The sequence below is a fragment of the Misgurnus anguillicaudatus genome, chromosome 7 (genome assembly GCF_027580225.2).
Source record: "Misgurnus anguillicaudatus chromosome 7, ASM2758022v2, whole genome shotgun sequence".
In the NCBI taxonomy this organism is placed as follows: domain Eukaryota; kingdom Metazoa; phylum Chordata; class Actinopteri; order Cypriniformes; family Cobitidae; genus Misgurnus; species Misgurnus anguillicaudatus.
In genome coordinates, this window is record NC_073343.2 from 4,160,405 (window position 1) to 4,185,707 (window position 25,303).

General features: G+C 40.4%; 1 protein-coding gene across 4 annotated transcripts in view; it reads left to right on the top strand.

The window, feature by feature from the left end:
* The window catches only part of bcl11ba (BCL11 transcription factor B a), a 49,012-nt gene extending 25,694 nt beyond the window's left edge, over positions 1 to 23,318 (top strand). For 3 of the 4 annotated variants that reach the window (XM_055172557.2, XM_055172556.2, XM_055172559.2), the window contains exon 3: positions 16,635 to 23,318. In XM_055172557.2, coding sequence (XP_055028532.2) covers positions 16,635 to 18,625 — 1,991 coding nt within the window. In that variant the 3' untranslated portion in view covers positions 18,626 to 23,318. The remainder of the gene's footprint in view (positions 1 to 16,634) is intronic. The other variant, XM_055172558.2, reaches the window with a different exon arrangement.
* Positions 23,319 to 25,303: the final 1,985 nt, after the last annotated feature.

Below are 25,303 nucleotides of genomic sequence, written 5' to 3' on the forward strand. Positions count from 1 at the left end.
TATGGCCGCCGTTGTTGGAAAAGGATGCCATGTGGAATTTCGCCTCTGGCGGAACTTTGGCCATCTGCCTAATTTGAAAGTGAGAGGTAGCATGTGAAATTAAATTAAATAGAGGCCAGTGCATCAGTCCAGTTTAATTGGAGCTGAAGAGTCAACTTTCTCCCTTTACTCTATTTAAAAACTCCCTCCCTCTCTCTTTCTCTCTCACACACGCTGTCTGTCTCTCTCTCTCTCTCTCTCTCAGTTTAGTTGGGGCCAGAAATCAGATAGGAATCACAAGGTTAAATGAGCATCATTAAAGTTAATCAGCAAAGCTGAAATAAGGCGGAAGGTAATCGACCTCGTCTTCAGATGGTAGTGATATCAATCAACCCTGTTAAAACCTCGAGGTGTAAAATGATTGGTGTAAAGTCTGTCAGTAAATCTAAACAGCACTTATTTGATTTAACTTTTTACCAGATAACCTTGTTTCCTGAACCTTTGTGGCGTGTGCGAACACAAACACAACTCATTTCCGTTGAAGCCAAAAGGAACTGGTCAAAATTTGTGAGATTTTGATGGTGTTGATTCATAAACTGTTATCGGCTTATTCTAAGTCAGCCAACTCGTGACATGTTTTCAAACCTCTCATCGAACCGGTGTCGTCCACGCAATTACAACCTTCAACACTAAAACGTGTGCCTGGACGCCCCAACTGGCACGTCTCCCTGCCTGCCCCCTGCACATTTCTACACACATCACAGGGACCTTTTATAGCGCCTTGCTCTCTTTGTGAAGGGATTGCTGAATGCCCAGCTTTTTATAGTTACATTTAAAGGGAGCTGGATGCCTGGCCCAGCTGGGGCTCATTATGGTACACGCCATCCAAAAATGCACGTGTAATTAATTCACTCAACACAAGCCCCCATCTTCTCTCTCACTGCCTCAGCTCCCAAAACCGTCTGGACTCCACTCTGCTCCCCTTTTGCACCTCGGAGGTCTCCGTTGTTGACCGCTCAAGATCAATAACCCGCCAGAGAAATAGACGCATGCAGATCCCCCACAAAAATTCAAGGGTCGAACTGGCAGAAAGGATTTGGCTTTTAGTAATTTCCGGTTGATGTAGACTAAAAGAGAATGAATCATTATCTTTTCGCTTCACACAAAGGCTTTTATTCTGTCTCTTTTCTGTGGATTTTGTTCATGTGCTCCTCTTCTGGGCGTTTGAGACACTTTGACGTTTTTTTTTTTTCGGGCTAGGCTCTACCACAGCAGAGCCAGAATCAAGGCAAAGACGGTCCGTTTTAGCTCTTATTGTGACATCGTTCCCAGGCAGTGATGTAGATTCTCTCGAATGAAATGAAAAGCTCATCTAATGCAATTTTTGAAGTCCATTTTTTTCTCGACCGAGGCAGTGCCAGGAGCCATTGGCTCTTTCTCTCTCTCTCTCTGACAGTTAGGTTTTCAGTTTTCCGGTGTTGGATGGTCTCACGTTCACACCCCCCCCCCCCTTGATGACAAGGACTGGGGCAACCTTTTTAAAAATGTTAGTGTGTTTACCTTCTCATTTGCAAAATCCACACTGCGCTTTATATCCACTAACTTGACCTGCACTTAACACGATACAAGTGTCGTTCTGGCACATTTCCTCTGTTGTTGACTTGTTGCCTTGTTATTTCTTATGATTTACTAGAATAATTAGATTTCACAGGGTGTCGGTGTACTAAGTATAATGGCTGTTTCTGCAACTTTAGGTCACTTTTTATGTTCCAGAGGTTAATTTTCAGTAAAACTTAGAAATCTGAGCTGTTTGTTTAATAAGGGTCACTTAAAGCTTGAACACTTTTTATTGCCTTCATTTGTTTGTCTTTATTTGTTCAAATAGATGGTACTGTTAAAACTTTAATTATGATAACTTTAGACCCTGACTCTCTAAAACAGTAAGTGTGCCATATTCCACAAAATACATTTAAATTTTGTACTTGAACATGAAATGTTGGCTACGAAGTTTGCCCTACCAAGACAAAAGGAATGGGTCATTTTATTCCAAAAATGTGGAGTGTTTGAGATGCCAGTTGATTCAGCACAGAATGTTATCAAACACAATACATTACATTGTATTGATAAAACTAAGCTTTTGTGGAAATACTACAAGGATAACAAAATGAAACAATCTCCTGTGCTATGTTTGATTATCGGTAGACAATTTAAATAAACAAGTGAGTGTGATAAAAAACTTTTCTAAAATTCCAAAGTGCTTATTGTAAAAAATACAGTTTATGTTTGGAAATATGCAGCTAAAACAATCCCTTGAATTCAGTTCCACTGTTTACAATGTGCCGGAGTGGCGATGGTCTACCAGCAAAAAGAGTACAGTTTGATATTTGGAGTCCTTCCTTCGCCGAGGACAGGGTATCGGGAGGAGAGAAGGGGGTGTTCAAGGAGCTCTGTTTCTGGCAAATGAAAACAGATTGAACTGGTTATGAGAGAGGGCCTGGTTTCAGTTATACTGGAGACAGGCGTACTGTGTGAATGCCATACCCCCCACTACCACCACCCTATCCTCCGTTTACAGTCTCTGACATGTTTTTTCCAGCATTACTTTCTGCTGCGCTCTTTTCTTAAGCTTCCCTTTTTTCCCGGCCCCTTTCTTCGCTTGGGAATTAAACAGAAGGAGAGCCGCTCGCTGTAGCCCTCCTGTAATCGCGCTTATCGTTTTCAGACATTTCTTTACGTTGTCAGGGAAAAAACGGGTTTCAACACAAAATCGCACTTACAAAGAGCATTTTCAAGCATGTGGTTTGACACGCTGAGCATGCCAGGTTCATGCTGCTGGGAGTCATGTGATTATCATTATCTCTTTGACAACGGGGCCATTTTACAACTTCGGCTCACTGTTATAATCATTCCTTGCAAAATGTTTTCCTTGCGCTGACATGGAGGGGTACTTTGTTTATGTCGACTGGAGCACCCGATTTCTCGTATTATTTTGTCGAGCTGAATTCTATCTAGAAACATACCACTGCGGCCTGTTCAAACTTAAATTGGTAATTGCGGCTACATCACAGTCCACTGTGTCTGGCCTGCCTCTTTGATTTAAGTGTTTCACGCCGAAATGCTACAGTATAGTTAAGGGATTGTTTTGCATCACCCTAAAATAACATTTACATTCAGCTGTGAAAATCAAGTGCTTGTGCAATTAGTCCGTTTTTGCAAGCCGTGGTCTGAAGTAGAGAATGGGCCTGCACACAATGGATGGCGCTATTATTGGGCGCATTCGGTACGCCTGATTAAATTTTACAGGTACTTGTTAAAACGAGCCTTTCACACTGTCGACCGCTCGATGGTAGGAAGGACCTCTCGCACAGGTTACTATGAGTATGCGTGTGTTTTCTTAACTCCCGTGGTCCGACAGTCTGCTGCCCTGTGTCTCTGTGCAGTCCATCAGGTGCCGCTTGTGTGTGATCAGGCCTTATAAGGACCGTTTATGATAGACGACACGCACCCACCCCTCCCACTGTAACCCGCGTCTGGTCTGAATCTGCACTCCAGGACACAGCTCGCCAGTTCACTCTGTCTTTAAAGTGTAAACACAGAGACCTCGGCCAGAGCTCACGGACGCTGCCTGCTAAATCACATAAACATGCACACATACTGTACCTCCTGTTTACTTCTGTTCTTAAATTTAATCCACATTTCAGTCTAACTCCTTAAGCTTTCTCCTATCCTCGTTGTATATGCACCCATAACTATAAGTAAGCCATTGTAGGTGGATTTCACCAAAAAGTGTAAACACTATGGTGCTATCATAACACTGCTGTGGTTTTTTTTTTGGTGGATACCGACCAGCCCAGCACAGAAACTTTGGATAAAATTGCATGAGTTTGGGGTGCACCTTTCTCAAATTTCCCACAGGCAGGCATCTTTACACCTTACTGCTGAGTAAATAAAAGTGCCCAACGTCAAGCCAAAACATACTTTATACTGTACCGTGGGAGCCACTGCTGAGGCCAAGTGAAAATGTGTATAGGGACCCACAAACCAGGCTGAAACTATACTAGGGAAATTTTTAATGGCTTTTTTAGTTTGTATTGGTTTCATTTTCTTTATTTTACTTTTAACAAATGTATAAATATATCCAAAAATATGTGTTACGGTATACTGTAAGAATATAATGGTAGACCTTGTGTCTCAACAGATTGAAAACGTATTACATTAGAGGCAGAAAGGTAGTGTTGAGCCAATAAGAGACAGGAAAAGCAAGAATATCATGTGGGGTTTTTGGCATGTTTTCTACGTGCTCACTCAATGCGGCATTGGGGGGCGAACATAAAAGGTTGTCCCGAAATCTACCAGTTTGTAGTCCTGTACAGTGAGATTTATGGTGCCTTCATATACTGGAAGCAGAAGCCGCAATACTGATGTTAAAAATTAAATATTGAACTGGTGAGTCCTCCATCATGTCCTAAACTCACAACATTTTTAGTTCAGAGATGTGTTTTGAGGCAGGTACAGGCATGCAGGTGAGGCAGGAGCTACTTAAGACCTCTGTGGAAGGATTAGGGGGCTTGGATCACCCCCACCTCATCTAAATGCTGCCCATTTCCCCCCACCCACACATACACCATTGCTGACCAGCCTCATGTGGATGTTAAGCCATGTCTGTTCCATTCACCTTTAATCCTTTTAATTTGTTAACATGACACAGGCTTTCATACACAGAGCTGCTGACATAGGCCTTCCATATTAGCTCAGGTTCCCCATCCAGAAACTCGTGAAAGCATCTACCTTTTCACGCCATCGCGCGCACACACGCGGCCACGCTTATGGTAATTTTTAAGCCTTATTTAAAAGCCGATGTTCTTCCGCGGCAGTACATCCAGTGGACTGGTAATGACAGGTTGACATCCACCTTTCCCCCGTCCGCAGAGAGGATGAAGCAAGATGAGACCTTCTGTTCTCCTTTAGCTCCCTCTGCTTGACAGTGACCCACCGAGGCGTGCTTTCCTGACATGATCTTCAAAGTTCTGACCCACACAAGCTCTCCGCCTATCTACCGTTGGGGCATGTTGTCGAACGACACGACCTCATTGGTGAGAAAGTGTTAATTCTTCTCTCTGCCCTGCCACTTTGCTGTCACTGGGTGAGTTAATGAATTTAATTCATTCTGATTTCACTAAGCCGCTCAGCATTCGTTTAAATTCATAAGAAATAATGCCGGTAACCCTTTGGCTTCGTACCCCCTCCCAACCTGCTTAATCCCCGCTCCCCTAATCTCACGTGAGGAGACGCGCCACAGCGATGCCACGCGCACCCAGATCTCAGAGAGGGGAGCGCGTATTTGTCAGTCAGGGGAAGCTTTAACACAGACAGTCATATAAATGTCAGTTCCCATGGAATTCTCAGGAAATTATGACAGGATAATGGACGTTCGTGTTTATGGGGCTAGAGGTTTTGGACGTGCATAAGGGTTTTTTAGAGCTCCACTTTAAGACCAAGTCAAAATGGCTAATCAGTGGCGAACATTTCTGAGTACTGTCAGTTACAGACTCACGACTTTTTCCACTCACTTCATTGGTCTGGGAGGCAGAGGTTGTGAGTGGAGCGATGTGATTTTTCCTGTCCATTTAAAGCGTTTAGTAATCATTCAGCTCCAGTTTCACTTTGGGTTTTCCCACTTCTCACTCTGTACCACTTAGATACTACAGACATGATATAGTTGGATTTGTGGATAAGTGGTTAGCACACACATTTATGCATCATGCTAATCATTGCATAATGTTTTGCATACACATATTTTTGCATAATTTAATCTGGATGAGGGTTATGTTCTTGAATCTGGCAACTTTTTTTAGATGATGTTCTCATTTAAAATCATCCACTGTCCCTATAAATAAAATAAAGAAAAATTGAGGAACATAAGACCAGATGACATTTCTATATGTAATTGACAGAAAAGACAAAAAGAAGCAAAGAATAGAGAAGGAAAGAAAAGTCATGGAGTAGTGTTGTCCAGACTGCTGAAGTGTGTTTATCCTGTTGAACTGAACCTGTCCAGTTGGGGATTTGGCAGATCGAGGCAGAGAATGTAAAGCAGATGTTAGCTGTGGGAAATGGCTGTGTGCTGTCCAGTCCAGATCTGCACTAGTATGTCAAGCAGGCTGTAAAAAACAGCTGCTTCCAGATTCCTTTGCCTCATTTACACTTAGTAAATCACCCATGATTCCCTGCTCCCCTGCTGAATGCTATCTCTCCCCCTCAGATCTGCCCACTGTCTTTGTGGCAGACCGTCCTGTCCCCACTGAGCACGCTCTGAGATGCGTAATTTTACGGTTGCTCCTCTTTTCATAGCTAGTTCGTTTGGATTATCACTTCTTTTCGGAGCAGGTGTAGATCTTGCTACAAGCATACGTCACATGTTACGTGTCAAAGCGTGAAGCGTACCTCCATATGAGGAAAACTGCGGACACGTTTCTGACTCTCCGCAGCGGCACAATGTGCAGGGACCGATTTGCATGTAATTGTTGCCTCCGATTTGCCATGATAGTCATAAACAAGACATTAGCAATTCAAGGTGAGGAGGAATTAGAGGCCTGGGAGACTCCCAGATCACACACATGGTAATGAAGCCCCTGGCTTAATAATGCAAGAAATGTCAGGAAACTTTCCACAAGCTGGGCGGACGGGAGGGCGGTACCCTGTGCCTGGGGCTCATGTCATCTTTGTTCTAAATGCAAATCAGTTTGTCATGACATTGACTCTATCAAATGTGGAACGCTCTGACACCCCAGGCCCGCAACTGCTGTCAGGTCTAGATGCACGCTGGACCCTCTCTTTGCCTGCTTCATCGATCCACAACACCGAGTAGTTGTTTTTTGTGTTTTCCGTCTCTGTTCTCCTCTCTTTCTCGTTTGAAATCCTCTTTGCAGGAGAGAGCACTCAGAGGACATTAACGCGACAAAGAACGTTGCAAGTGCATCTGTTCGCAGAAACTCAATCCACCTAGTCGGCAGGTACCATGAAATGCGAGGAATATAATCTTGACCTTAATAATTTAAGAACTCCAGTGTGTGAAAACTTCAGGCAGTTCAAAGAGAGACTGTTGCTCAGAAAGGGAGACTTCTAACGCTCTGGAAATTCCAAGGTTATCTGAGTAAGTCCTGGTTAACAGGATGTCCAGTTTTGAAGTAGGATTTGAAGTCCCATGTGACCAATTTTTCCTCTTCCACTCGTTCGCCTCCTTTGCTCTTTTCTCTGGCATGAAAAGACAGAGTCTCCCAAAATAACTCAAAAGGTTAAGATATTAATTAAACGTTAAGGGGCGAGAGGACGGATAATGAGGGGACTCTTCACAAACAGACTGCCTAGTGCTCGAGTCAGGAAACCTACGATGAATGAAGGTACCAAATCAGTTGCTCTCCACTTTTGGTCTCTGCAGTCATTATACAAATTACCTCCTAGCCTCAATATCTGCCTGCACCTTTGCAGTTGTCATAAGTAGCCCTGGTCATTAGAGTACGCCGGGTAATCAGATGGAACAAAATTCATCCTAAGCAATTAAAAAACACCTCCAAGACCCGGCGCTTGGCAATTAAACCTTTCGCTGCGCATCTCGACCATCATCATATTTATGAAGGGGTTAAACTAATAACTTCATGCAAAGTGTTTAAAAACTTGACCAGCTAAGTCTCGCTTGTTTCCATTTTGTCTGTTTTCCCAAGTTACCTTGCGCCTAGTTTGTTTAAAAGCCTAATTTGTTACAGAGCATGACAAACACCCTTTTGATTTTGCAGTAATAAGGCATTTGCATACGATTCTCTTATTTCACAGCGCAGGGCGCGGAGCAGGGAATAAACGCTGTAATTTGACGGCCTCGACACAGTTGACATTAATCGTAAACTGTCTAGTGATTGGCACTTCCCGAGCGATTGTATATCTAGAGGTAGACCTGTTTCCCTCACCGACCGGTGCAGCCTTCCATAATAGCCATGATTTAATTTAGCTATTTAACCTGTAATTCCAGCAATATTTATTGAAGAGCGAGAGGAGAAAATTGGGCCATTAGGCGGCAAGGATGAATACATTGAGATGAAAATGAACACGGCAAACTGGTAGTTGACCTTCGCGTTTTGTAGCAGTTTTTATTAGCACAGGCCACAGTAATTACTGCAAATTGAATCATAGAGAAAACTGAAATCATTCGGTAATGAGCATTTTTATTCGTTATTGCACTTTCAGACTGGGCTGTGAGGTATGAAGTCTCCGCTTGGGGCCTACGCAGGCTCCTAAGAGGATTGCAGTACACGAGCTAGCCGGATAAATTAACGCAGCCGAATATTTCTCCCTCAGATCCGCGCCGCGAACGGTGTTAACCAGCCTTTTCCACTAACACCTCATACGGGTATAAAGGCAGTCATTATGAAAAAACGAATTTTTAAGCGGATCTGATTCGCTTCGAACCCGAGGTGATGTTTTGTTATTTGGTTTGTTACAGACGGTGCCTGGATTTTGTTGTGTGCCATCTTTAAACAACATCCTCTCGCCTCAGATGTTGTTTTTCTGAGCGCGAGGAGGGGGGGTAGGTGGGGGATGCCAATTTATTTGTGAGCATTGTCTTTTTCGGACGGCATATGGCACGTCCTGTAAGACGTTGCAAGATGCAAATTCAGGGGAGTCTGACTTTAAATGAAGCGGTGACAGTGACAGGAGCTCTTTTGAAGAGCACACATCACAGTACTCCAGGGACGAACAGCAGGGGAGACCCACAATGCCGTGCGCCTCTCTCGTTCACTCTCTCTCCCTCTCTGTCTGCACCACCCACCTCTTTCTTACAGTACAATAGCATTCATCATTCCAGAGATCGGCATTACTGTATGCACGCGGCCCTCATTTACAGGCTTATCCTACACCCTGCCTTCCTCAAAGGGTGGCCGGCCGTGTGTCGAAATCGTGGAGCCGTAACATCATCTCAGTTCTGCCCATGTTTACAGTTGCGTTTGTTTAATCTTACACGTCTTGGTGGCGCATGCTCGGTGAGCACATAACAGAGAAAAACACAAATCTCTGCGTTATGTTGGTGATTGTAAAATAGCCCTGTATTGTTCATGCCAATATGAAACAATATTAGTAAATTAGATCTCTTTAATATTTCATTTGTTAATACGGAGCAAATCTTCTGCTTCTCAGATGTTTTTCCAAAAAAGTTCCCAGTAATCGTGTCCGTCTTAGCAATGGTTTAAACTGTGTTTAGATTGGCCAAGATACCAAAATCTGCTATGAATGTTTCTGTAAGAATGATCAAATGATCTGAATATTTGTAATTTACTGCAATTTTGCTGTACTGTACTGTATGTCAACTTAGTGTTCCCATTTGTTTCACATTTTTCTCTGGGTATACCATTTGATAATTTTCCCGTTCCTGCCTGTCCAGTTGTTACAAACATTTTAAATCATCGAACCGTAAGGGACGCAAGTTCGTTCGGCTTTCTCTCCGTCTGAAGATGCGCACAGACAAGTATTTTGCCCCACAATTGCGTCTCTGTTTGATGCGCTCATCTGGTTGAATAGAGACGTGTGGCGATTCTTTACACTCAGCTGCCCGGCCCTTTGCAGCCAGACGGCGCGCCTGAATGAGGCTGCCGCCATGTTTCACGAGACTCGTCTCCGCTCCGCAAACAGCAGCTTGAGTCCTAATTAATGGGACATGCGTCGCTCTGCATATCTATCCGAGGAGAATCTAACTTAATTTTCGAGCAGGGTGTCCACACTGATAATCATTCAACGGAATAGTCATCCAGAGGCCTGTGGAGTTTAGTCCCTCTAAATTATCATTAAGGACCAGACTACACTTAATCAATAGGAAAAAAGCTTGGGAGATCAGGCCAAGAGAAGGTGGGGCTTATTAGAGATGTCCCAGAAGACATTCGTACACAAGCCTGGCGTTTTACTCTAAGCAAGTGTAATTGTAGTTGGAACGGTCACCGAATTCAGAGCAATAAATCTAATGTAAACAGTCGATTAGAAAACATTTATTTTTTGAAATTTGTTTTAATATCACATTCAAAGTCATCATCTAAATTAGATTTCTTTAAAATCTCAAAAGTTTTTTTTTTTCAATAGCAATGTCTCCTGTATCTCAGATTTCTCCTGTAGAGTTTTAGCAGAGATCTCATCCATAATATGAACTCAAATCAAAGACAAGAATATCAGAGCCATGCTATATAATCTTGTAGAACTTTAGTATTACTGTATTGATAAATATGCAACTCTTTTGATTTTTTCAAAGGAATTTTCAATGAAACATCTGAGATTGCTTTTTAAAGCTCATGCGACTTAAGTTCGCTGGTTTCATTTAAACTTCACAGTCTTAGCACATCATGCTGCTCTTGAATGCATTTTCTACACATGTACCCTTAACCTGTTCGTATTAACAATTATAGTAATTTTTCACTTTTCAACAGCTTTATCTCGGCCATTATTTTTGCTTTGCGTAACTGAAAAATGTTTCCAGACCGCCACGATGAAGCACTTAAAGGCGTCTCGGTCAGCAGCGTGACTCTCTCTGGATCGGTCTCTTTACTGTACTATGACAGTAGTTGCAGTTGGAAATTTGGATGCCGTAACTGTAAATGCCGAAAATGGGACACTGGAACCCCTCGTGGGCTCAGAAAAGCTACCGTGCACGAGCTAGTTTCTGCTTTCTCTGTTTCTCGCTCACCCTTTCTTTCCTGCGCGCGCTTTTCCTTCTTTCCTCTGTAAACCATCCAAGAAGCCCCCTGCCAAAGCTGTGTGTGAACCACAGCCAAACAAAACACAGGCAGTCGTCCAGGCCAGCGCGGCACGCTTCCACTAATAGACAGAGAAAAGCTTCCAGACCCAACACGCTACTTACAGGACGGCAAAATTCTTTACGCTAGATAATAACTTAATGACAGCCTAAATGAAGTCCCTATAGTGAAAACCATTGTCAGCAAATGAGCACCTCATTAAAAGATGCTATATTCCTTTTTCCCCAACACCCCCCCCCCACAGCATCCCTCATCCCTTCAATTTATAACCGCCTTTATTGTGTCAAAAATCAAAAATGGAATGACATTTCTGATGCTTTGTCCTCAACCTCTGCAAAACAAAACAATGCTTCATTTGAAACGATTCAGGGTTTATTTTTAATCTTGTCAACAGTGCTAACAACAAGTCAATCTGTACGCAAAGCATCTCTTTTACCATCCAACAATAGCTATAGCACAAAATAACTCAATTTCTAAACGCCAAATATCCAAGAAATGCATGTCTCTGAGGTTGAAAGCTAAAGTGGTTCATTGTACCTCTCAGTGAGATGCTGAAACCTATTAGCCATCTTTCTATTTTCGCTCAGTGTGTCTTAAAGCCAGACATTTGCATGCCGTTTAAGTCCGTGTGTGCGGAGAGCTACGATTGTTATTAGTGATAATTTCGCTTTAATTGAATTGGGGTCTGCATGAACGACTGATGCCAGTGATGACACACTCTTTCGCACAATACCTCGTCCTCATACCCATCTCCCGCCCGGCAGCTGGGCCTCGATGGGAATATCTAATTGAAAATACAATCAGTCAGTGCTCAGCTTGAGAAACTAATCACTCCAAACTTACATGCATGCTGCTTTTTGGCCCTTTCTTTTAAAAAATTGGGAAATCTGAGAGAATTTCTGCATTGAAGCATCAATGAAGTAAATGTCTTTAGTGTGTGGAAATCTGGATTGTGGATTATAATATAAATAAATAAATAAAAAAATAATAATAAATAAATAAATATATATATATATATATATATATATATATATATATATATATATATATATGAAGAGTTTGGTTCCAAAATGCGATAAACTCCAAAATCAGTATTATATCAGGTCAGTCTTTAAAAGTAAATTCTTAATTTTATGCAAAATCCAATATCCCCAGTGTTATTCTGTCATCTTTTCTCCCTTTTTTCCCAAAACGCGATATATGCCACTCCTCCTTTTCTACAGAACGCAATAAATCCGCTCCAGATATTACAGCGCACCATTCCACTCACTGTAAGCGTTGAGTGCACAGAATCCTAGTCTTCCTCATCTACTTTGTACTTCGAGATCAACAAACAAACAAAAGCGAAAGAATACTTTAATGGCATTAGTAAACCTGTGATTGTTTTCTGTGACGGGACAGATTGTAAGTCATCAACATCCAATAATTTACGCGAGAGGCACTCGGGAGACGGGTGCTTGTTCTCCCGACAGCATCTGTGAAGTTTATGTGATTCTAACACATTGACCCCAGGGGATCTTATGAAAAACTTTCCATTATTTTACTCAAAGTCAACGAAAATCGAGCAGGACCAAAACATTTTACAGCTGATCGCTTTGAAAAATGTTAAGCGACGGCGTCAAGTATAACCGCAGCAGTGACAGTGTCATTAATATAACAAAGTAAGTGTTTTGATTAATGCCATTAATGTTTATTTTTTTTAATCAGTGTATACCACTAGTCAACTAAATGAATATATCATGGCAAAGATGAATGCACATTTATACATTGATTGAATAGATTAATAGCATTGTGAAAAAAAGTTGTCATGGATTTATTGCATTTTGTGGAAAAAATATTATATATTATATAATAAATCTTTGAAAATCAAGTTATGGATTTGAATATTTTATGTTTTTATAACCTAAAGATGCTATGTGAAAGTTTGTAACAGAAAATAGTGGTTTTCATCTTGTCACTTTCTTGGTATAGAAAACACGTTTTTACAGGAATTTGTCAAAATGGATTTATTGCGTTTTGGAACCAAACTCTTCATATATATATATATATAGTGTGTGTTTGTACCAAATAGTAAAGTGGATCAAAATCCACTATTTGAACTTTATTTAAAGAAAAACATTTATATATAATGTTTATGGTCCTACATGATTCATCAGTGCAAAGTTATTATTATTTATATTATTATATGATTTCAGATGACATTAAACATTATTGTAGCTGCATCCTGTAATTTTTTATCTTTACATCTCTGAAAGATATTTACTGCTGAAGTAAACAAGGGTGTTTGCAATGACTGACTAATTATATAATAACCTGATTTACAATCCAACCTACATTCCTGAATATTTCATATTATGGAAGTGCTGTTAAGCATTGCACATTACTTCTGTTTTATGTTAAATAGCTGCATTTTATTTTATGTATTCGCATACATACGTCATGCAAATGCATGTGCTTATATACTCCAGTGCATTATTATGCATTACTGTTTATATGTGTATGGGTGTTATTGTGTAATTTTTTAACCTGTATAAGGTAAAAATTTACAGTAAAGGTATTCCTTCATTACTGGGGTTAATGTATCAGTAAGTATTAGTTTAGGTATTGGCACATATTTTTATCTTTATTGTAGTGTTATCTGTACAAATGTGTGTGTCTTGATGTTTCAATGTGTATGATTCAAAGCGGTTTATTTAGGTATAAATGAGTGTTGTCTTCACTAGCGAATACAGTAGCTACAGCGCCCCGTGCCGACACAAATACTAGGATATATTCACCTAAACCTAAGCAAACTCATCGTGTTAGTAGCAAGGGAAGGTTTTTCTCTATTTCTCTCTCTCTCTTCCTTTTTTCATATGGAAATGTGAAATAATAGGGTGATTAAATAGAGCTGTATATTAAAGTACAGCTGACATTAGAATTAGCATAATGTGCTCTCGCCTCGGGCTGCATACTTTATTTGCCATCTGCGTCGGACTCCAATCCCCCCGGGAGAGCGGGCGCTGAACACTTCTCAATAACTCGTGCCCGAGTCCCTTCAGCGCGGCCACAAATACCATTTCAGGCAGCGGCCATTGATTCGTCTTAATTGTGGGGCAGAAATGAACATTCGGCCCCCTGATGACTTCTGTTTGTACGCTAGATAGTAGATAGTACAGTAGCCTGTGTTTTACGCCCTGGTAGTTAGTGAAGGGTTCTCACACGCACGCACACACAGACGAGGAAAACGTTGACTAGTAAACACAGACGCTGCTTGTTTTCTAGGTCTCCTTTACATGGAGCATTAGTCTTTGAAAGCATCTGCCATAAAACAAGAGGAGGGTGGACGATTGTTTGTGTGTGTCTGTGTGTGTGTGCGCATATTTGTAGGCCCGAAGAGGCTGAAGGGAAAATAATGGCCATTGTGCAAGAGCTTATGGTCTGTCCACTGTAATTAAGTCAAAGGTTTTACAGGACAGGAGTAGACTGCAGAGGTAAACAGATGTTTTTCAGAATTCATACATGAGCTACATAATAACGTCCGGAGGGAATGTATTTTTAGCAATCCTTAATACTTAATCTTTTACACATCTTTATAAATGAAAAGGCGTTGACTGGGCATTTGTTTTTCAGATAATATTCAGATTCTTTGTTAGTTCATGCAAAAAAATCTGTCATCATTTACTGTATAGCTGCATGACTTTCCTCCATATAAAATGCAACATTTCAATTAATATTAATCTGCTATCGTCCATGCACTTAAATGGATAGAGAAACTCAAAAGGACTTACACAGGCCACAGAAGCGTCATGACAGTATGAATATACTTTATTTTAAGATTATTTAAAAAGTCACACTACAGCGTTGAGTGATGAACATACTAAAATATGTTTTAATACAAATTGACTGCAGTCAGTGATCAACATTCACTTTCAGTATATAGGCCTATAGAAAAGAGCATTATTTTAAAAAATATATTATCCTAGGAATTTTTAATGTGGGGTGAACTTAATAAAAGCACATATTTTTGCTATGGAAATGGCATTTTTATGTATTTAATACAGCAATTAAAAAAATCATACATGCATGTCCTGGTAGCAGTACTTGATTTTACTAATTTACATTTAAGTCTGCTTGCTATTCAAATTCCTTGATGAAATCAAGGGTACAAACAAAATGCAGCTTCGGGCTACAGCTGTATATAATCCCACGTTTCTGTTTATTTCTTATGAAAACACACTTCTCTGTTTAGCATTGCTCTTCAACTGCATGTAAAGGAACGCTAGAACAGATACCAACCATTCTTTCGGCTCTTTTTGATCCTTTACAATGGCCATGATTGGAATAGACACCCATGAGGGCTTCCCGGTCTTGGCTCCTCTGTGTGACTGACACCCGTTGTTTTCTCTTTCTCTCTCTCTCTCTCTCTCGTACAAATACATGCACATGAAAACGCTCATAAAGGTACACAAAGCACAGCCAGAAATCAAACACCCAAACAATTACCGCGGCATATGTTTTCCTGCGTATCCTAAATTGCTGCATTAGGTCAGAACAGCAAGCTTTCATTTAATAAATAAATGAAACTCATTTCCTAGTTCACAATTACCATTTGGACTGTGTTGATCTTTTTTCTACACTTGTGCCCCAGGAGTGAAGCAGAGACGGTTTAGCATCCTTTTTCATTGTATACTCAGTACACCCGCCTTGTTTGTGCTGCTACGGTAATGAGTCCCCTTTGCACGGCGAAAGCTGTGTTTCTGTGAAGTTGTAGCATCAATTAGTCATGTTAAGCTAAAACTCCAGAGCCACACCGAGCACAGGAGCCGCTTTGCTTTATAACGCATTGTCGGATTCGAGAACCGATACACTTCACACTTTACCTTTACCCAGTTTTAATGCGGTAGCGTAGCGACTTCAAAACACATTCAGCCATAGCCTTTTTTTGCAATTAATTTGCGGGGAATGCTATTTATTTATTTATTTTTATTTCCATAATCAACTTCAAGCCATCTTTTTATGATCTGTTGCAATGACTCATTGTGATGTCATGAAGGGGTGGAGTCCAGGAAGTATAACAATAAGAAAAAAAAAACCGTGACAGGAAGTAAGAAAAACAATCTTGAGAAATTCTTAATGGAACAGTAAATAATACCCTTGAGCTGTTTTAAATGCCACAGACTTTAACACTAAGACAGTTGAGCCGTTTTTCCCCTTTTTCCCCACAGTCTCTTAAATCACAGGCAGTGTTTTCACTCTTTATTTGAAACCATTTATCTTGATGTGCTCTCCTCCCCCCAGCCCCCTCTCTCATTTTTTATTTGTTTCTTTGAGGGGACAACTTTATTTGTTTGATAGTGATGAGAGTCTCCTAAATCACAGTTTAAGTTGTACTTTTCCAATTTGGTGGCATATTACTCTGGCATCCTAGGACAGTCTCAGCGCTTGGAGGGTTTCCCAGTTTAGAGTGCTCTTGCTTGGCATTACGCTTCGAAAATGAGTCAGCCGTTTGTAAAAGCGAAGATTAAAGACAAGCTAAAATAGGGAATGCAGTGTTCCCACAGCAGCAGGCCTTCACAGTGTAGTATGTAAATGCACTTGTCACAAGCCTGCTAAGTATGAGCTGTCCTGTTCAAATGGCAGCAATGATGGGTGAGACTCTGCCCATTGCCCAAAGTGCGAGTCACATTTTACAGATATGTCAGATGGCTCAAAGTTTGTTCTTTAAAACACGTAATCATTCCTTGATCCCATGCCACATTTCACATGAGCTCTGCTTTTAGCACAGCTCCACCATGTGGGTTATGTCTTTAAATTGAATTTGTTGTGTTGTGGAAGTCACCTGACTTTTTCCAATAAAGATTTTTGTTGTTTTCTGCTTGATTGCAGGTAGAGATGAACCTTCAAGTTACATATGCACGACGTGCAAACAGCCCTTTACCAGCGCCTGGTTTCTCCTGCAGCACGTTCAGAACACGCACGGGATCCGCATTTATTTGGAGAGCAACCCATCCAATACCTCCCTAACCCCTCGGATCACCATTCCTCCTCCTATTGGTGCTGAGTCTATACCACAGTCTCCACTAACCAGCTTTTTGGGGGACAATAACCCCTTCCACCTCCTAAGGATGTCTGGACCCCTACTCCGGGAGCCCCCACCGGGTTTCGTGGAAAGCCGCCTCCCTAATACGCCTCCCTTCGTCAGCCCCCCTCCCCGCCATCACTTAGATCCGCATCGCCTAGAACGCCTTAGCGCAGAGGAAATGGGTATAATCTCCCAACATCCCAGTGCCTTTGAGAGAGTGATGCGCATGACACCCATGGCCATGGAGTCTCAGTCTATGGATTTCTCCCGTCGGCTAAGGGAGCTTGCTGGAAACAACAACTCCACTCCACCGCTGTCACCGAGTCGTGCCAACCCTATGCATCGCCTTCTCAATCCCAACCCTTTTCAGCCCAGCCCGAAATCGCCCTTTCTGAACACCCCTCCATTGCCCCCCATGCCCCCTAATAGCACCACTCCTCCACAGATACAGGGCAAGTCAAAGTCCTGCGAGTTCTGTGGGAAAACGTTCAAGTTTCAGAGTAATCTGGTTGTACATCGGCGAAGCCACACGGGCGAAAAACCCTACAAGTGCCAATTGTGTGACCACGCCTGTTCTCAAGCTAGCAAACTGAAACGGCACATGAAGACCCACATGCACAAGTCTGGCTCCATGACGGGCCGCTCCGATGATGGTCTTTCCACTACTAGCTCACCCGAGCCGGGCACCAGTGATGTCACTGGCGAGGGAATGAAGAACAGAGATGGAGACTTCAGAGGTGAGGGCATGGGGCCTGACAACGAAGAGGAGGAGGAAGAGGAAGAAGAGGAAGAGCTGGAAAATGAGAGCAGGCCCGAGTCAAATTTTAGCATGGACTCTGAGTTCTGTCGAAATAGGGAAAATGGCTCAAAGCCACCTTCAGATGATAAAAATCTTTCCTTGGGTAAAATGGTAGAAAATGCGGGACTCAGCTCCATCCAGCAGTACAGTAACTTAATAGTTGACAATCGGAAAAGGCTTCCGTTCTCCAAAAGGGGCTCAGATGTGCAGAGGGGCGATGACGATTCGGTAGTTAGGGAAATGGAGCAAGTGGAGCGGGCAACTGTAAATGGAAGGAACTGTGGATCTGGCGACTCTTTCTCAGGCCTGTTTCCCCGCAAGCCCACTCCTATCACCAGCCCTAGCCTCTCTAACTCTTCTAACAAGAGGATCAAAATAGAGAAGGATTTGGACATGCCCCCAGCTCCCCTAATCCCGTCCGAAAATGTCTACTCCCAGTGGCTGGTGGGCTACGCCGCATCTCGTCACTTCATCAAAGATCCCTTTCTTGGCTTCACTGATTCCAGACAATCTCCATTCGCCACCTCCTCGGAGCACTCGTCCGAAAACGGCAGCCTGCGATTCTCCACGCCGCCAGGGGACCTGCTGGACGGGGGCCTCTCCGGCCGCAGCGGTACCGCTAGTGGAGGCAGCACTCCGCACTTGGGTGGGGGACCAGGACCCGGCCGACCCAGCTCCAAAGAGAGCCGAAGGAGTGACACCTGCGAGTACTGCGGGAAGGTGTTCAAGAACTGTAGCAATCTGACAGTGCACAGACGCAGTCACACAGGCGAGAGGCCCTACAAGTGTGAGCTTTGCAACTACGCCTGTGCCCAGAGCAGCAAGCTCACCCGCCACATGAAGACGCACGGCCAGCTCGGTAAGGAAGTGTACCGCTGTGACATTTGCCAAATGCCCTTCAGCGTCTACAGCACGCTCGAGAAACACATGAAAAAGTGGCATGGGGAACATTTGATGACGAATGAGGTCAAAATTGAACAAGCAGAGAGAAGCTAAGCCAGATTTCCTATTTTGCCTCACAATTCCTTGATTCTAAAAGGGGTAGCTGGATACTCTGTTTTTTTAGTTTGGTTGTTTTGTTTGGTTGCTTGTTTGTTTGTTTTCAAGTTAATGGTTTGAGTTAGATTTGTCCTAAAAAAAAACTGCCATCTGAGAATGATAAAGACATTAAAGAAGAGGAAAAATGCAAAAAGAAAAGGGAAATTTAATTCGGAGCTGGTTTAAATCGCCTATTTCGGCTTTTATTTCTAGCAATCTATGAGTGGATACATTAGTCAATATTTTAAATGGAGCCTTTAACTGTGCAATAATTTCTGTATTTATTGGATTTTTTAAGTGTTTTGGCATGTGCAGGTTCATTTTTATTTCATCATTTTTTATTCCATTGTCTTACATTTTGTTTTAAATACTGAGATTTTGCTTTAAACCCAAGAGACATCCTGAGATTTTTTTTTTTTTACTTAGAGTATCGTTTGAGAAATCCATAGGCCGCTGCTTACGATGTAGGTTATTTAAGCTACACATGTAATTTCTTGAAGAGAAGCCGCATCTGATCTTCAAATTTCAAACTGAGAAAGCTATTTCTTCTTTTCATTTACATTTTTTTGTTTATTATTCATACTTATTAAATGAGCGGACAACAATCCTTAGGCCGTGTAGTACGAACTGATTTTTAAACATGTCAACCTAATTGGGTATGTAGCACTGAATGTCAGTTCTAACAGTTAATCTAAAGAGGACTGTGGGGCTGAAAACCTTTGTCAACTCTTCAGGTCCGAAATCAGGGAGAGGAGACTATAAAACAGACAATAGCCAAGGCAGCTGCTTCTTGGTACCTAGTACCGACACAGACAACGCTAGTAATAGAACTTTCTCTAATCGGTCTCACTCCAATCGTTCATAGAGAATTTTAATCCCCAGCACCCTTTCCATAGACATTGCACTTAATCAAAGCAGTTTGATTTTGCTGAACAGCACAATAGTGGGTAGAAGAAAGATGGCTTCATGGCTCTTTTTGTGAGCTTTAAAACAACTCAGGGTGAGCTGCATAGCTACTTCTGCCAAGTCCGCTATCTGATCTCAGCCGTCTTCTCTGATAAAATAGTCCAGTCTTTTGTTTCAGCTCATTCACAGCCCTCATCCGCACACTTCATAGTACACTGCCAGCCTCCCCTAAATGTCATGAATGAACTCAATCGTTCACATAAAATTGGCTTGTGTAAGTTAAAGAGGTAGTTCATCTAAAAATAAAAAATCTGTTCGACTTTCTTGCATGAAATTCAAAATTTCCAAGCTACCTTTTTCCATACAGTGAAAGTGAATGGTGACCACAGCCATTTGGAAAAGCACAAGATGAATAAACTGCTAAACAGCATAGTTTTGTTCCATGCAGGAAAAAAGTCAAACGGTGACTTGTGTCAACATTTCAAATTTCGGGTGAACTATCCCTTTAAAGTTAAAACGTACAGAGGAAAAACAAATGTTACACACTAGGAGAGCGAATTACACACACACCACACAAATAAAAGTTAAAATCAGAGAGCGTAAAACACACACAGAGAGAGAGAGGGGTCTGTACAGTCCAATTCGGGTTTATAAAGCTTAGAGCACATTAGTCAAAAGCCACCATTGTGTTTTTCATTGACATTTAAATTTGAACACTTTTCTTTTGCATTTGGTTCTGTTGTTTCATTTATGGGGTTTCATTAGGGTCTGCAGTTAGGGAGTTACCACTTTAACCAGATTAGATGGTAGTTAATTCAAGTATACTTTGAGTAATACTGTCATTCTATTACAATGTTTCTTAAATCACTTGAAACAGCCCTATGCATTTTTGTACATATATCTATCTATCTATATATATATATATTTATCAGTCATTTTGAGAAACAAATTTATACTGCATAGCAAATCTGATTATAGACTTAAAACGTGTATGCTATTGACTTATCTGGTTAATCTGGTCATGTCCCGTGTGTTAGAACCATCAGCAGCTTAGTCAATTGCACAGTAAGAGTGTTTGTCATGACCTGTTGAGCGTGTGCTAAAACAGTAAGACATTTTTTTTCTTTCTTTCCTCTCATTTAGGACTTCCTGTGATGTGTAGTTGAGAGCATTCTCAGAAGTAGCAACACGCTTACAGAATGCACAGCTGATTTTTCTCTTTTCTTTCCTCTTCTATTCTTTTTTTTTATTAAAAAGGGCTGTCTCTGTCACACACCTGTTTTGTTGCCAGTTAAACACCCTTTTTCGACAAGATGCCCTAACACCACAAATGATTGAACTGAGGGAATATTGTGGTTTCAAAAAGAAAATAATAATCATGAAACAGAAAGCGAGAGAGCGAAAGAAAGAAAAGTACACAACATACACAGCTCTTTGCAGTTGACCCGCACTTTATTATTTTGATTTCCATATTTGAAAACAACAGAGAAACGGCTTCTGAACAAGAAATTATGTTCAAAAATGGATTTATTGGGCCTTGCTAGTGGGAGCATTTGAGATTGAAGTGCCAGCGTTGATAGGCTTGGCTTTCACAATGCTGGCACTATAAAAATGAAATTAATTTATTTGGACAGTTTTTGTACTGCCATTCAATTTGACATGAGTGTGCCTTGAATACTGATCTTCCTATTTATTGTCTTATAAGACAAATGCAACGCTTTTGTGAAGCAAAGGATTTAAAAAAAAATTTGAGTCCATGTGGTTTTAATTTGCTTCTAAAACAATAATGATAAAACAGATTTCACATCATTTAAAGTTAAATTGAAAGTAGCCAGCACAATACTAATGTGTGTCTATGTGTGTATATATGTATGCATATGTACATATAACTGCACAAAAACACACACAATAGACAAATATATATAGTATATATATATATAAATATATGTACAATTTTTTCACTTCAGGACTAGACTGCGTCCCTTGAAAATAATGGATGACTTTTTTGCTACAAATAGTTACTAAAGAGACTGGACAAAAATCAGGAACTACAGAATCTTTAAAAAAGACAAAAAAAAGGAAAAAAGAAAAAGTAAAACGTTTAGTGCACTCTGTCTTAAAATACGTTTACAGTATTGAAACAAGTACAAGGGTAAAATGATATGTCTGTGTATGTGTGTTTTAAACAACAAGAATTTTTCTTTTCTTTATTCAAAGTTTGCTTATAAAATTTCTCTGAATGCCATAGTGGCGTGTGTATATTGTTTTTTTATTTTGGTGACGGGATTTTATATATATATATATATATATATATATATATATATAATGACATTTCTCTTGTTTACTGTAAAAGTATACCAGTATTTGTAATATTGGAGAATGCCTGGGCATTTTACAAAAAAACTGAAAAGAAAAAATATATTTTTCCCAACTATAATTTCTGTCTTTTTTTAATTTTCATTTTGCAGTCCAATTTAAATTGTGGGTCTCTAAAATGTTTTGTCACTGTAACTGTAAAAGTCTTGAGTTTTAGTAATTTTTATCTGCCTTGGGTGTAAAAAAATAAAGATTAAATTGAATAAAAGAGAATTGCTAACAGAATCTGTAGGCGAAAGGGCCAGCGATATTATACAGAAAGATGTTTACAGGAGAAATACAGAGGTTCCTGTTATGTATATCTTTCTGGTTTCTTCTTCATTAATGGATTTTCTTAATGGCTGGAATGAAATACATGTGTAGGCACTATGATGTGTGTGTGTGCGTGAGTGTGTGTGTGCGTGCGTGTGTATATATAGACTGTATATGTACACACATTTGGCAGGATACAATTGTGAAAATTGAAATTAAAATGTACAGATGAGTTTAAGAGATTGTCTGACCTTTTACTGTAGCTACATATACAACAGTAAATGTTTTGTTCACTCTTATCTTGGTTGTAAATAATTTTATATGCTTGCCCAGTCTTTGTTTTGTTTTTCTCTGATGGATCCTTTGACTATTTTTATTTTTTAAACAAAGCCTCATTTCTCTGATTCGGGGCTTCATACATGATTTATGGGGCCTGTGAAGTGCAGGTCTTCTAGCATGAGAAGAATAGAGCACAAATACAACATGTTGTCCAAGTTATTATTGGTCATTTTGTCATTTTCTAATCAGGAAGTAAAGAAAAGGTCTGGAACGTTTATAAGGTCTCTCTCTCTCTCTCTTTCAAATTTTCTTCTCAAGCACATACACACAGGAAACACACATATTCATAACATTACTAAAATAATCAACATAGTCAACTCTAAGGGGACTTTAAAGTGTGTAGGTAACAGGATAGCCAAGCCAAACCTCATTCTACATAGACGGTTTGCTAATTGTGTGCAATTCACATCAAAGCTTTTTGCCTCTGACCAAAGGCTACAATTAAAGAGTTACTAAAATTGACCACACTCATACAGACGTGAATCAATCAAGCTGACCCCACCATGTATATTTTCAAACTTTTCCCAGAATGCATTAATCTTGGATTAACGTGGCATCTAAGAAAAGATGTGACACTGTTTGTCCACTCATTTATACAGTACATTCATCTCAAACTGCAGATTATGTTCACTTGTTGTTTTTGAAAACCGCCCTTCTGTGTATATTTTAGTCTTTTTTCCCTCCCATATTTCTTCTGAGCATTAGAAGCTGATGCCCCTTGTTTGGACTGAAGCAACTTTGGTATGCAGGTCTTGAATAAAAAGAAAAATAATTTTTACTGCCGTTTACTCTTTATTTCTCACTACACAATTCCTAATACTTGGTCAAATTGTTTCTATTTGAAAATAACAAAAGAGTTGTAATAAAACTTTTGAAAGTAACTAAAGTGAAAACACTGGGAGGGTCCAGACAATATTTACATTTTCTATATTATAAACTTGATATAAATCTGATATAAACGAATAGTGTTTGGTGTTATTACATTACAAAGTTTAGTTGGCTGTCATTTAAATTTTTTATTTAGAAATTGCTTCATTTGATAAGTATTCAAAACACATTATTTTAAATATTTCATGATTTAAAATCTTAAGGGAATAGTTTAGAGCATAAAAACCTATTAATTTGAATTTAAAGCACATGATGTGCTTTTCAGGATCATGCATGTTTATTCTGAACAGATTGCTGAAAAAGTCATCATTTAGTCACAGACTGAAAAGAAAAATTAATTTCCTAGTCTTCTACTTTAAAATCCTCACTTAGATGCAATCTACCACATACACGTGCTTGTGTATTTATCATTATGAGGCCATTTTGTGGAGCGCGACAGCTCGCGAGTTTGGTGAATGTGAGTTGGAGGGATACAGAGCTCCTCCCGGGACCTGTCGAGGGTGGCTAAGCTGACTGATGGCTGACTCCGCAGGTGCCACATCTATCGCGGGCCCTGGGAGGTGAATTAGCGCTCATCCCGTCTGCGACGTCGTCATTAAACCCCCTCGTTCTCAACTCTCCACAGTGTTAAATACCCCGACGTAATGCTCTCCCTCGGCCAGCCATCAAAACCTCCCGGCACATCCTGGAGGGGTTTAAAAACTTCACAAGCTTGAAAAAATGGGATCGAATTACCCCATCCTCATACCCCCTCTAAGATAAAAACACGAAGGGCGTATGGAAGTACTTTCCCCACAAAATAGCAGCAGTGGCCAAACAAAACACTCTTAACATGCGCAGCCCTTTCGACTTTTGAATGATGTGCTATTTATTGCACCACAAGTACTGCTCTATACAGTATGATGATGTTAGATGATATTATATCCGACTCTGAAATACCTCCAAAAACACTCATCAATCAGACAGAGCTGAAGAAAATGCCATGTGATGTGAAATTGATGCGATTGGCCTCCAATGCGCTTCTTGTTTTGATTTAATTCGAAATTTTTCAAAACCATCCAAAATAGAATCCAAGGCCACAATTAGCACTGCCAGGGCAGGGACAGAGATGGACCAGAACAAGTTTTGATTTGGCATCATTTTAAAGGCAGGGAGGTAATTAAGCCTGTCCCTGCTCTTTGAAGTCTCCTGTAGGGGGGATTATTCCCAGTGAAGGAAAAGAGAGAAGATGGAGTACAGAAAGAAAAGCAGGCAAGAAAAAGAGGGATGAAGGAAAGGGGATGAAAGAATGCAAGACAGGATTCGTTTCTATAAAATTCCACGGTTGTAGGAAACAGACAAGAAGCTTTGGAACAGCAACTAAGGTGTTATGTGGACCAATTTGTTTAATGTCACAAATGCACCGTCTAATAAACTAAACAACAAAACAACCACTATGTTTTGGGAACACGGATTTTACTACAAAATGCATCAATAGACCTGCATGATAAAATAGTTCAATGTAAGAGCTGTGATGCAGCAGTTTGAGGTTTGATTCTACACTTTAAAATATTTCTGTAGATTATTTACTTTAGATTTACATTTTTGTTATTTATTGGCAACAGTTTGTTCAAAGCTAAATTAACATTAAACATAAACAAGTCTTTATCTTTACAGAATAACACTATAAAATAACAGCCTCATGCAAAGCATTCTGGGAAGCAAAAATCCTCATCAACTTTTTCTTTATTTTCTTTTGAGATTTTGGTTCCCAGAATGCTTTGCATGAGGCTGTTATTTTAGTTTTACTACAGTCATTTTTTTACAGTGTAGCTCGTGTCCTGAACACATTCCCTCTCTCATCCTCCATAATATCCTATCATTCACGACTTAATA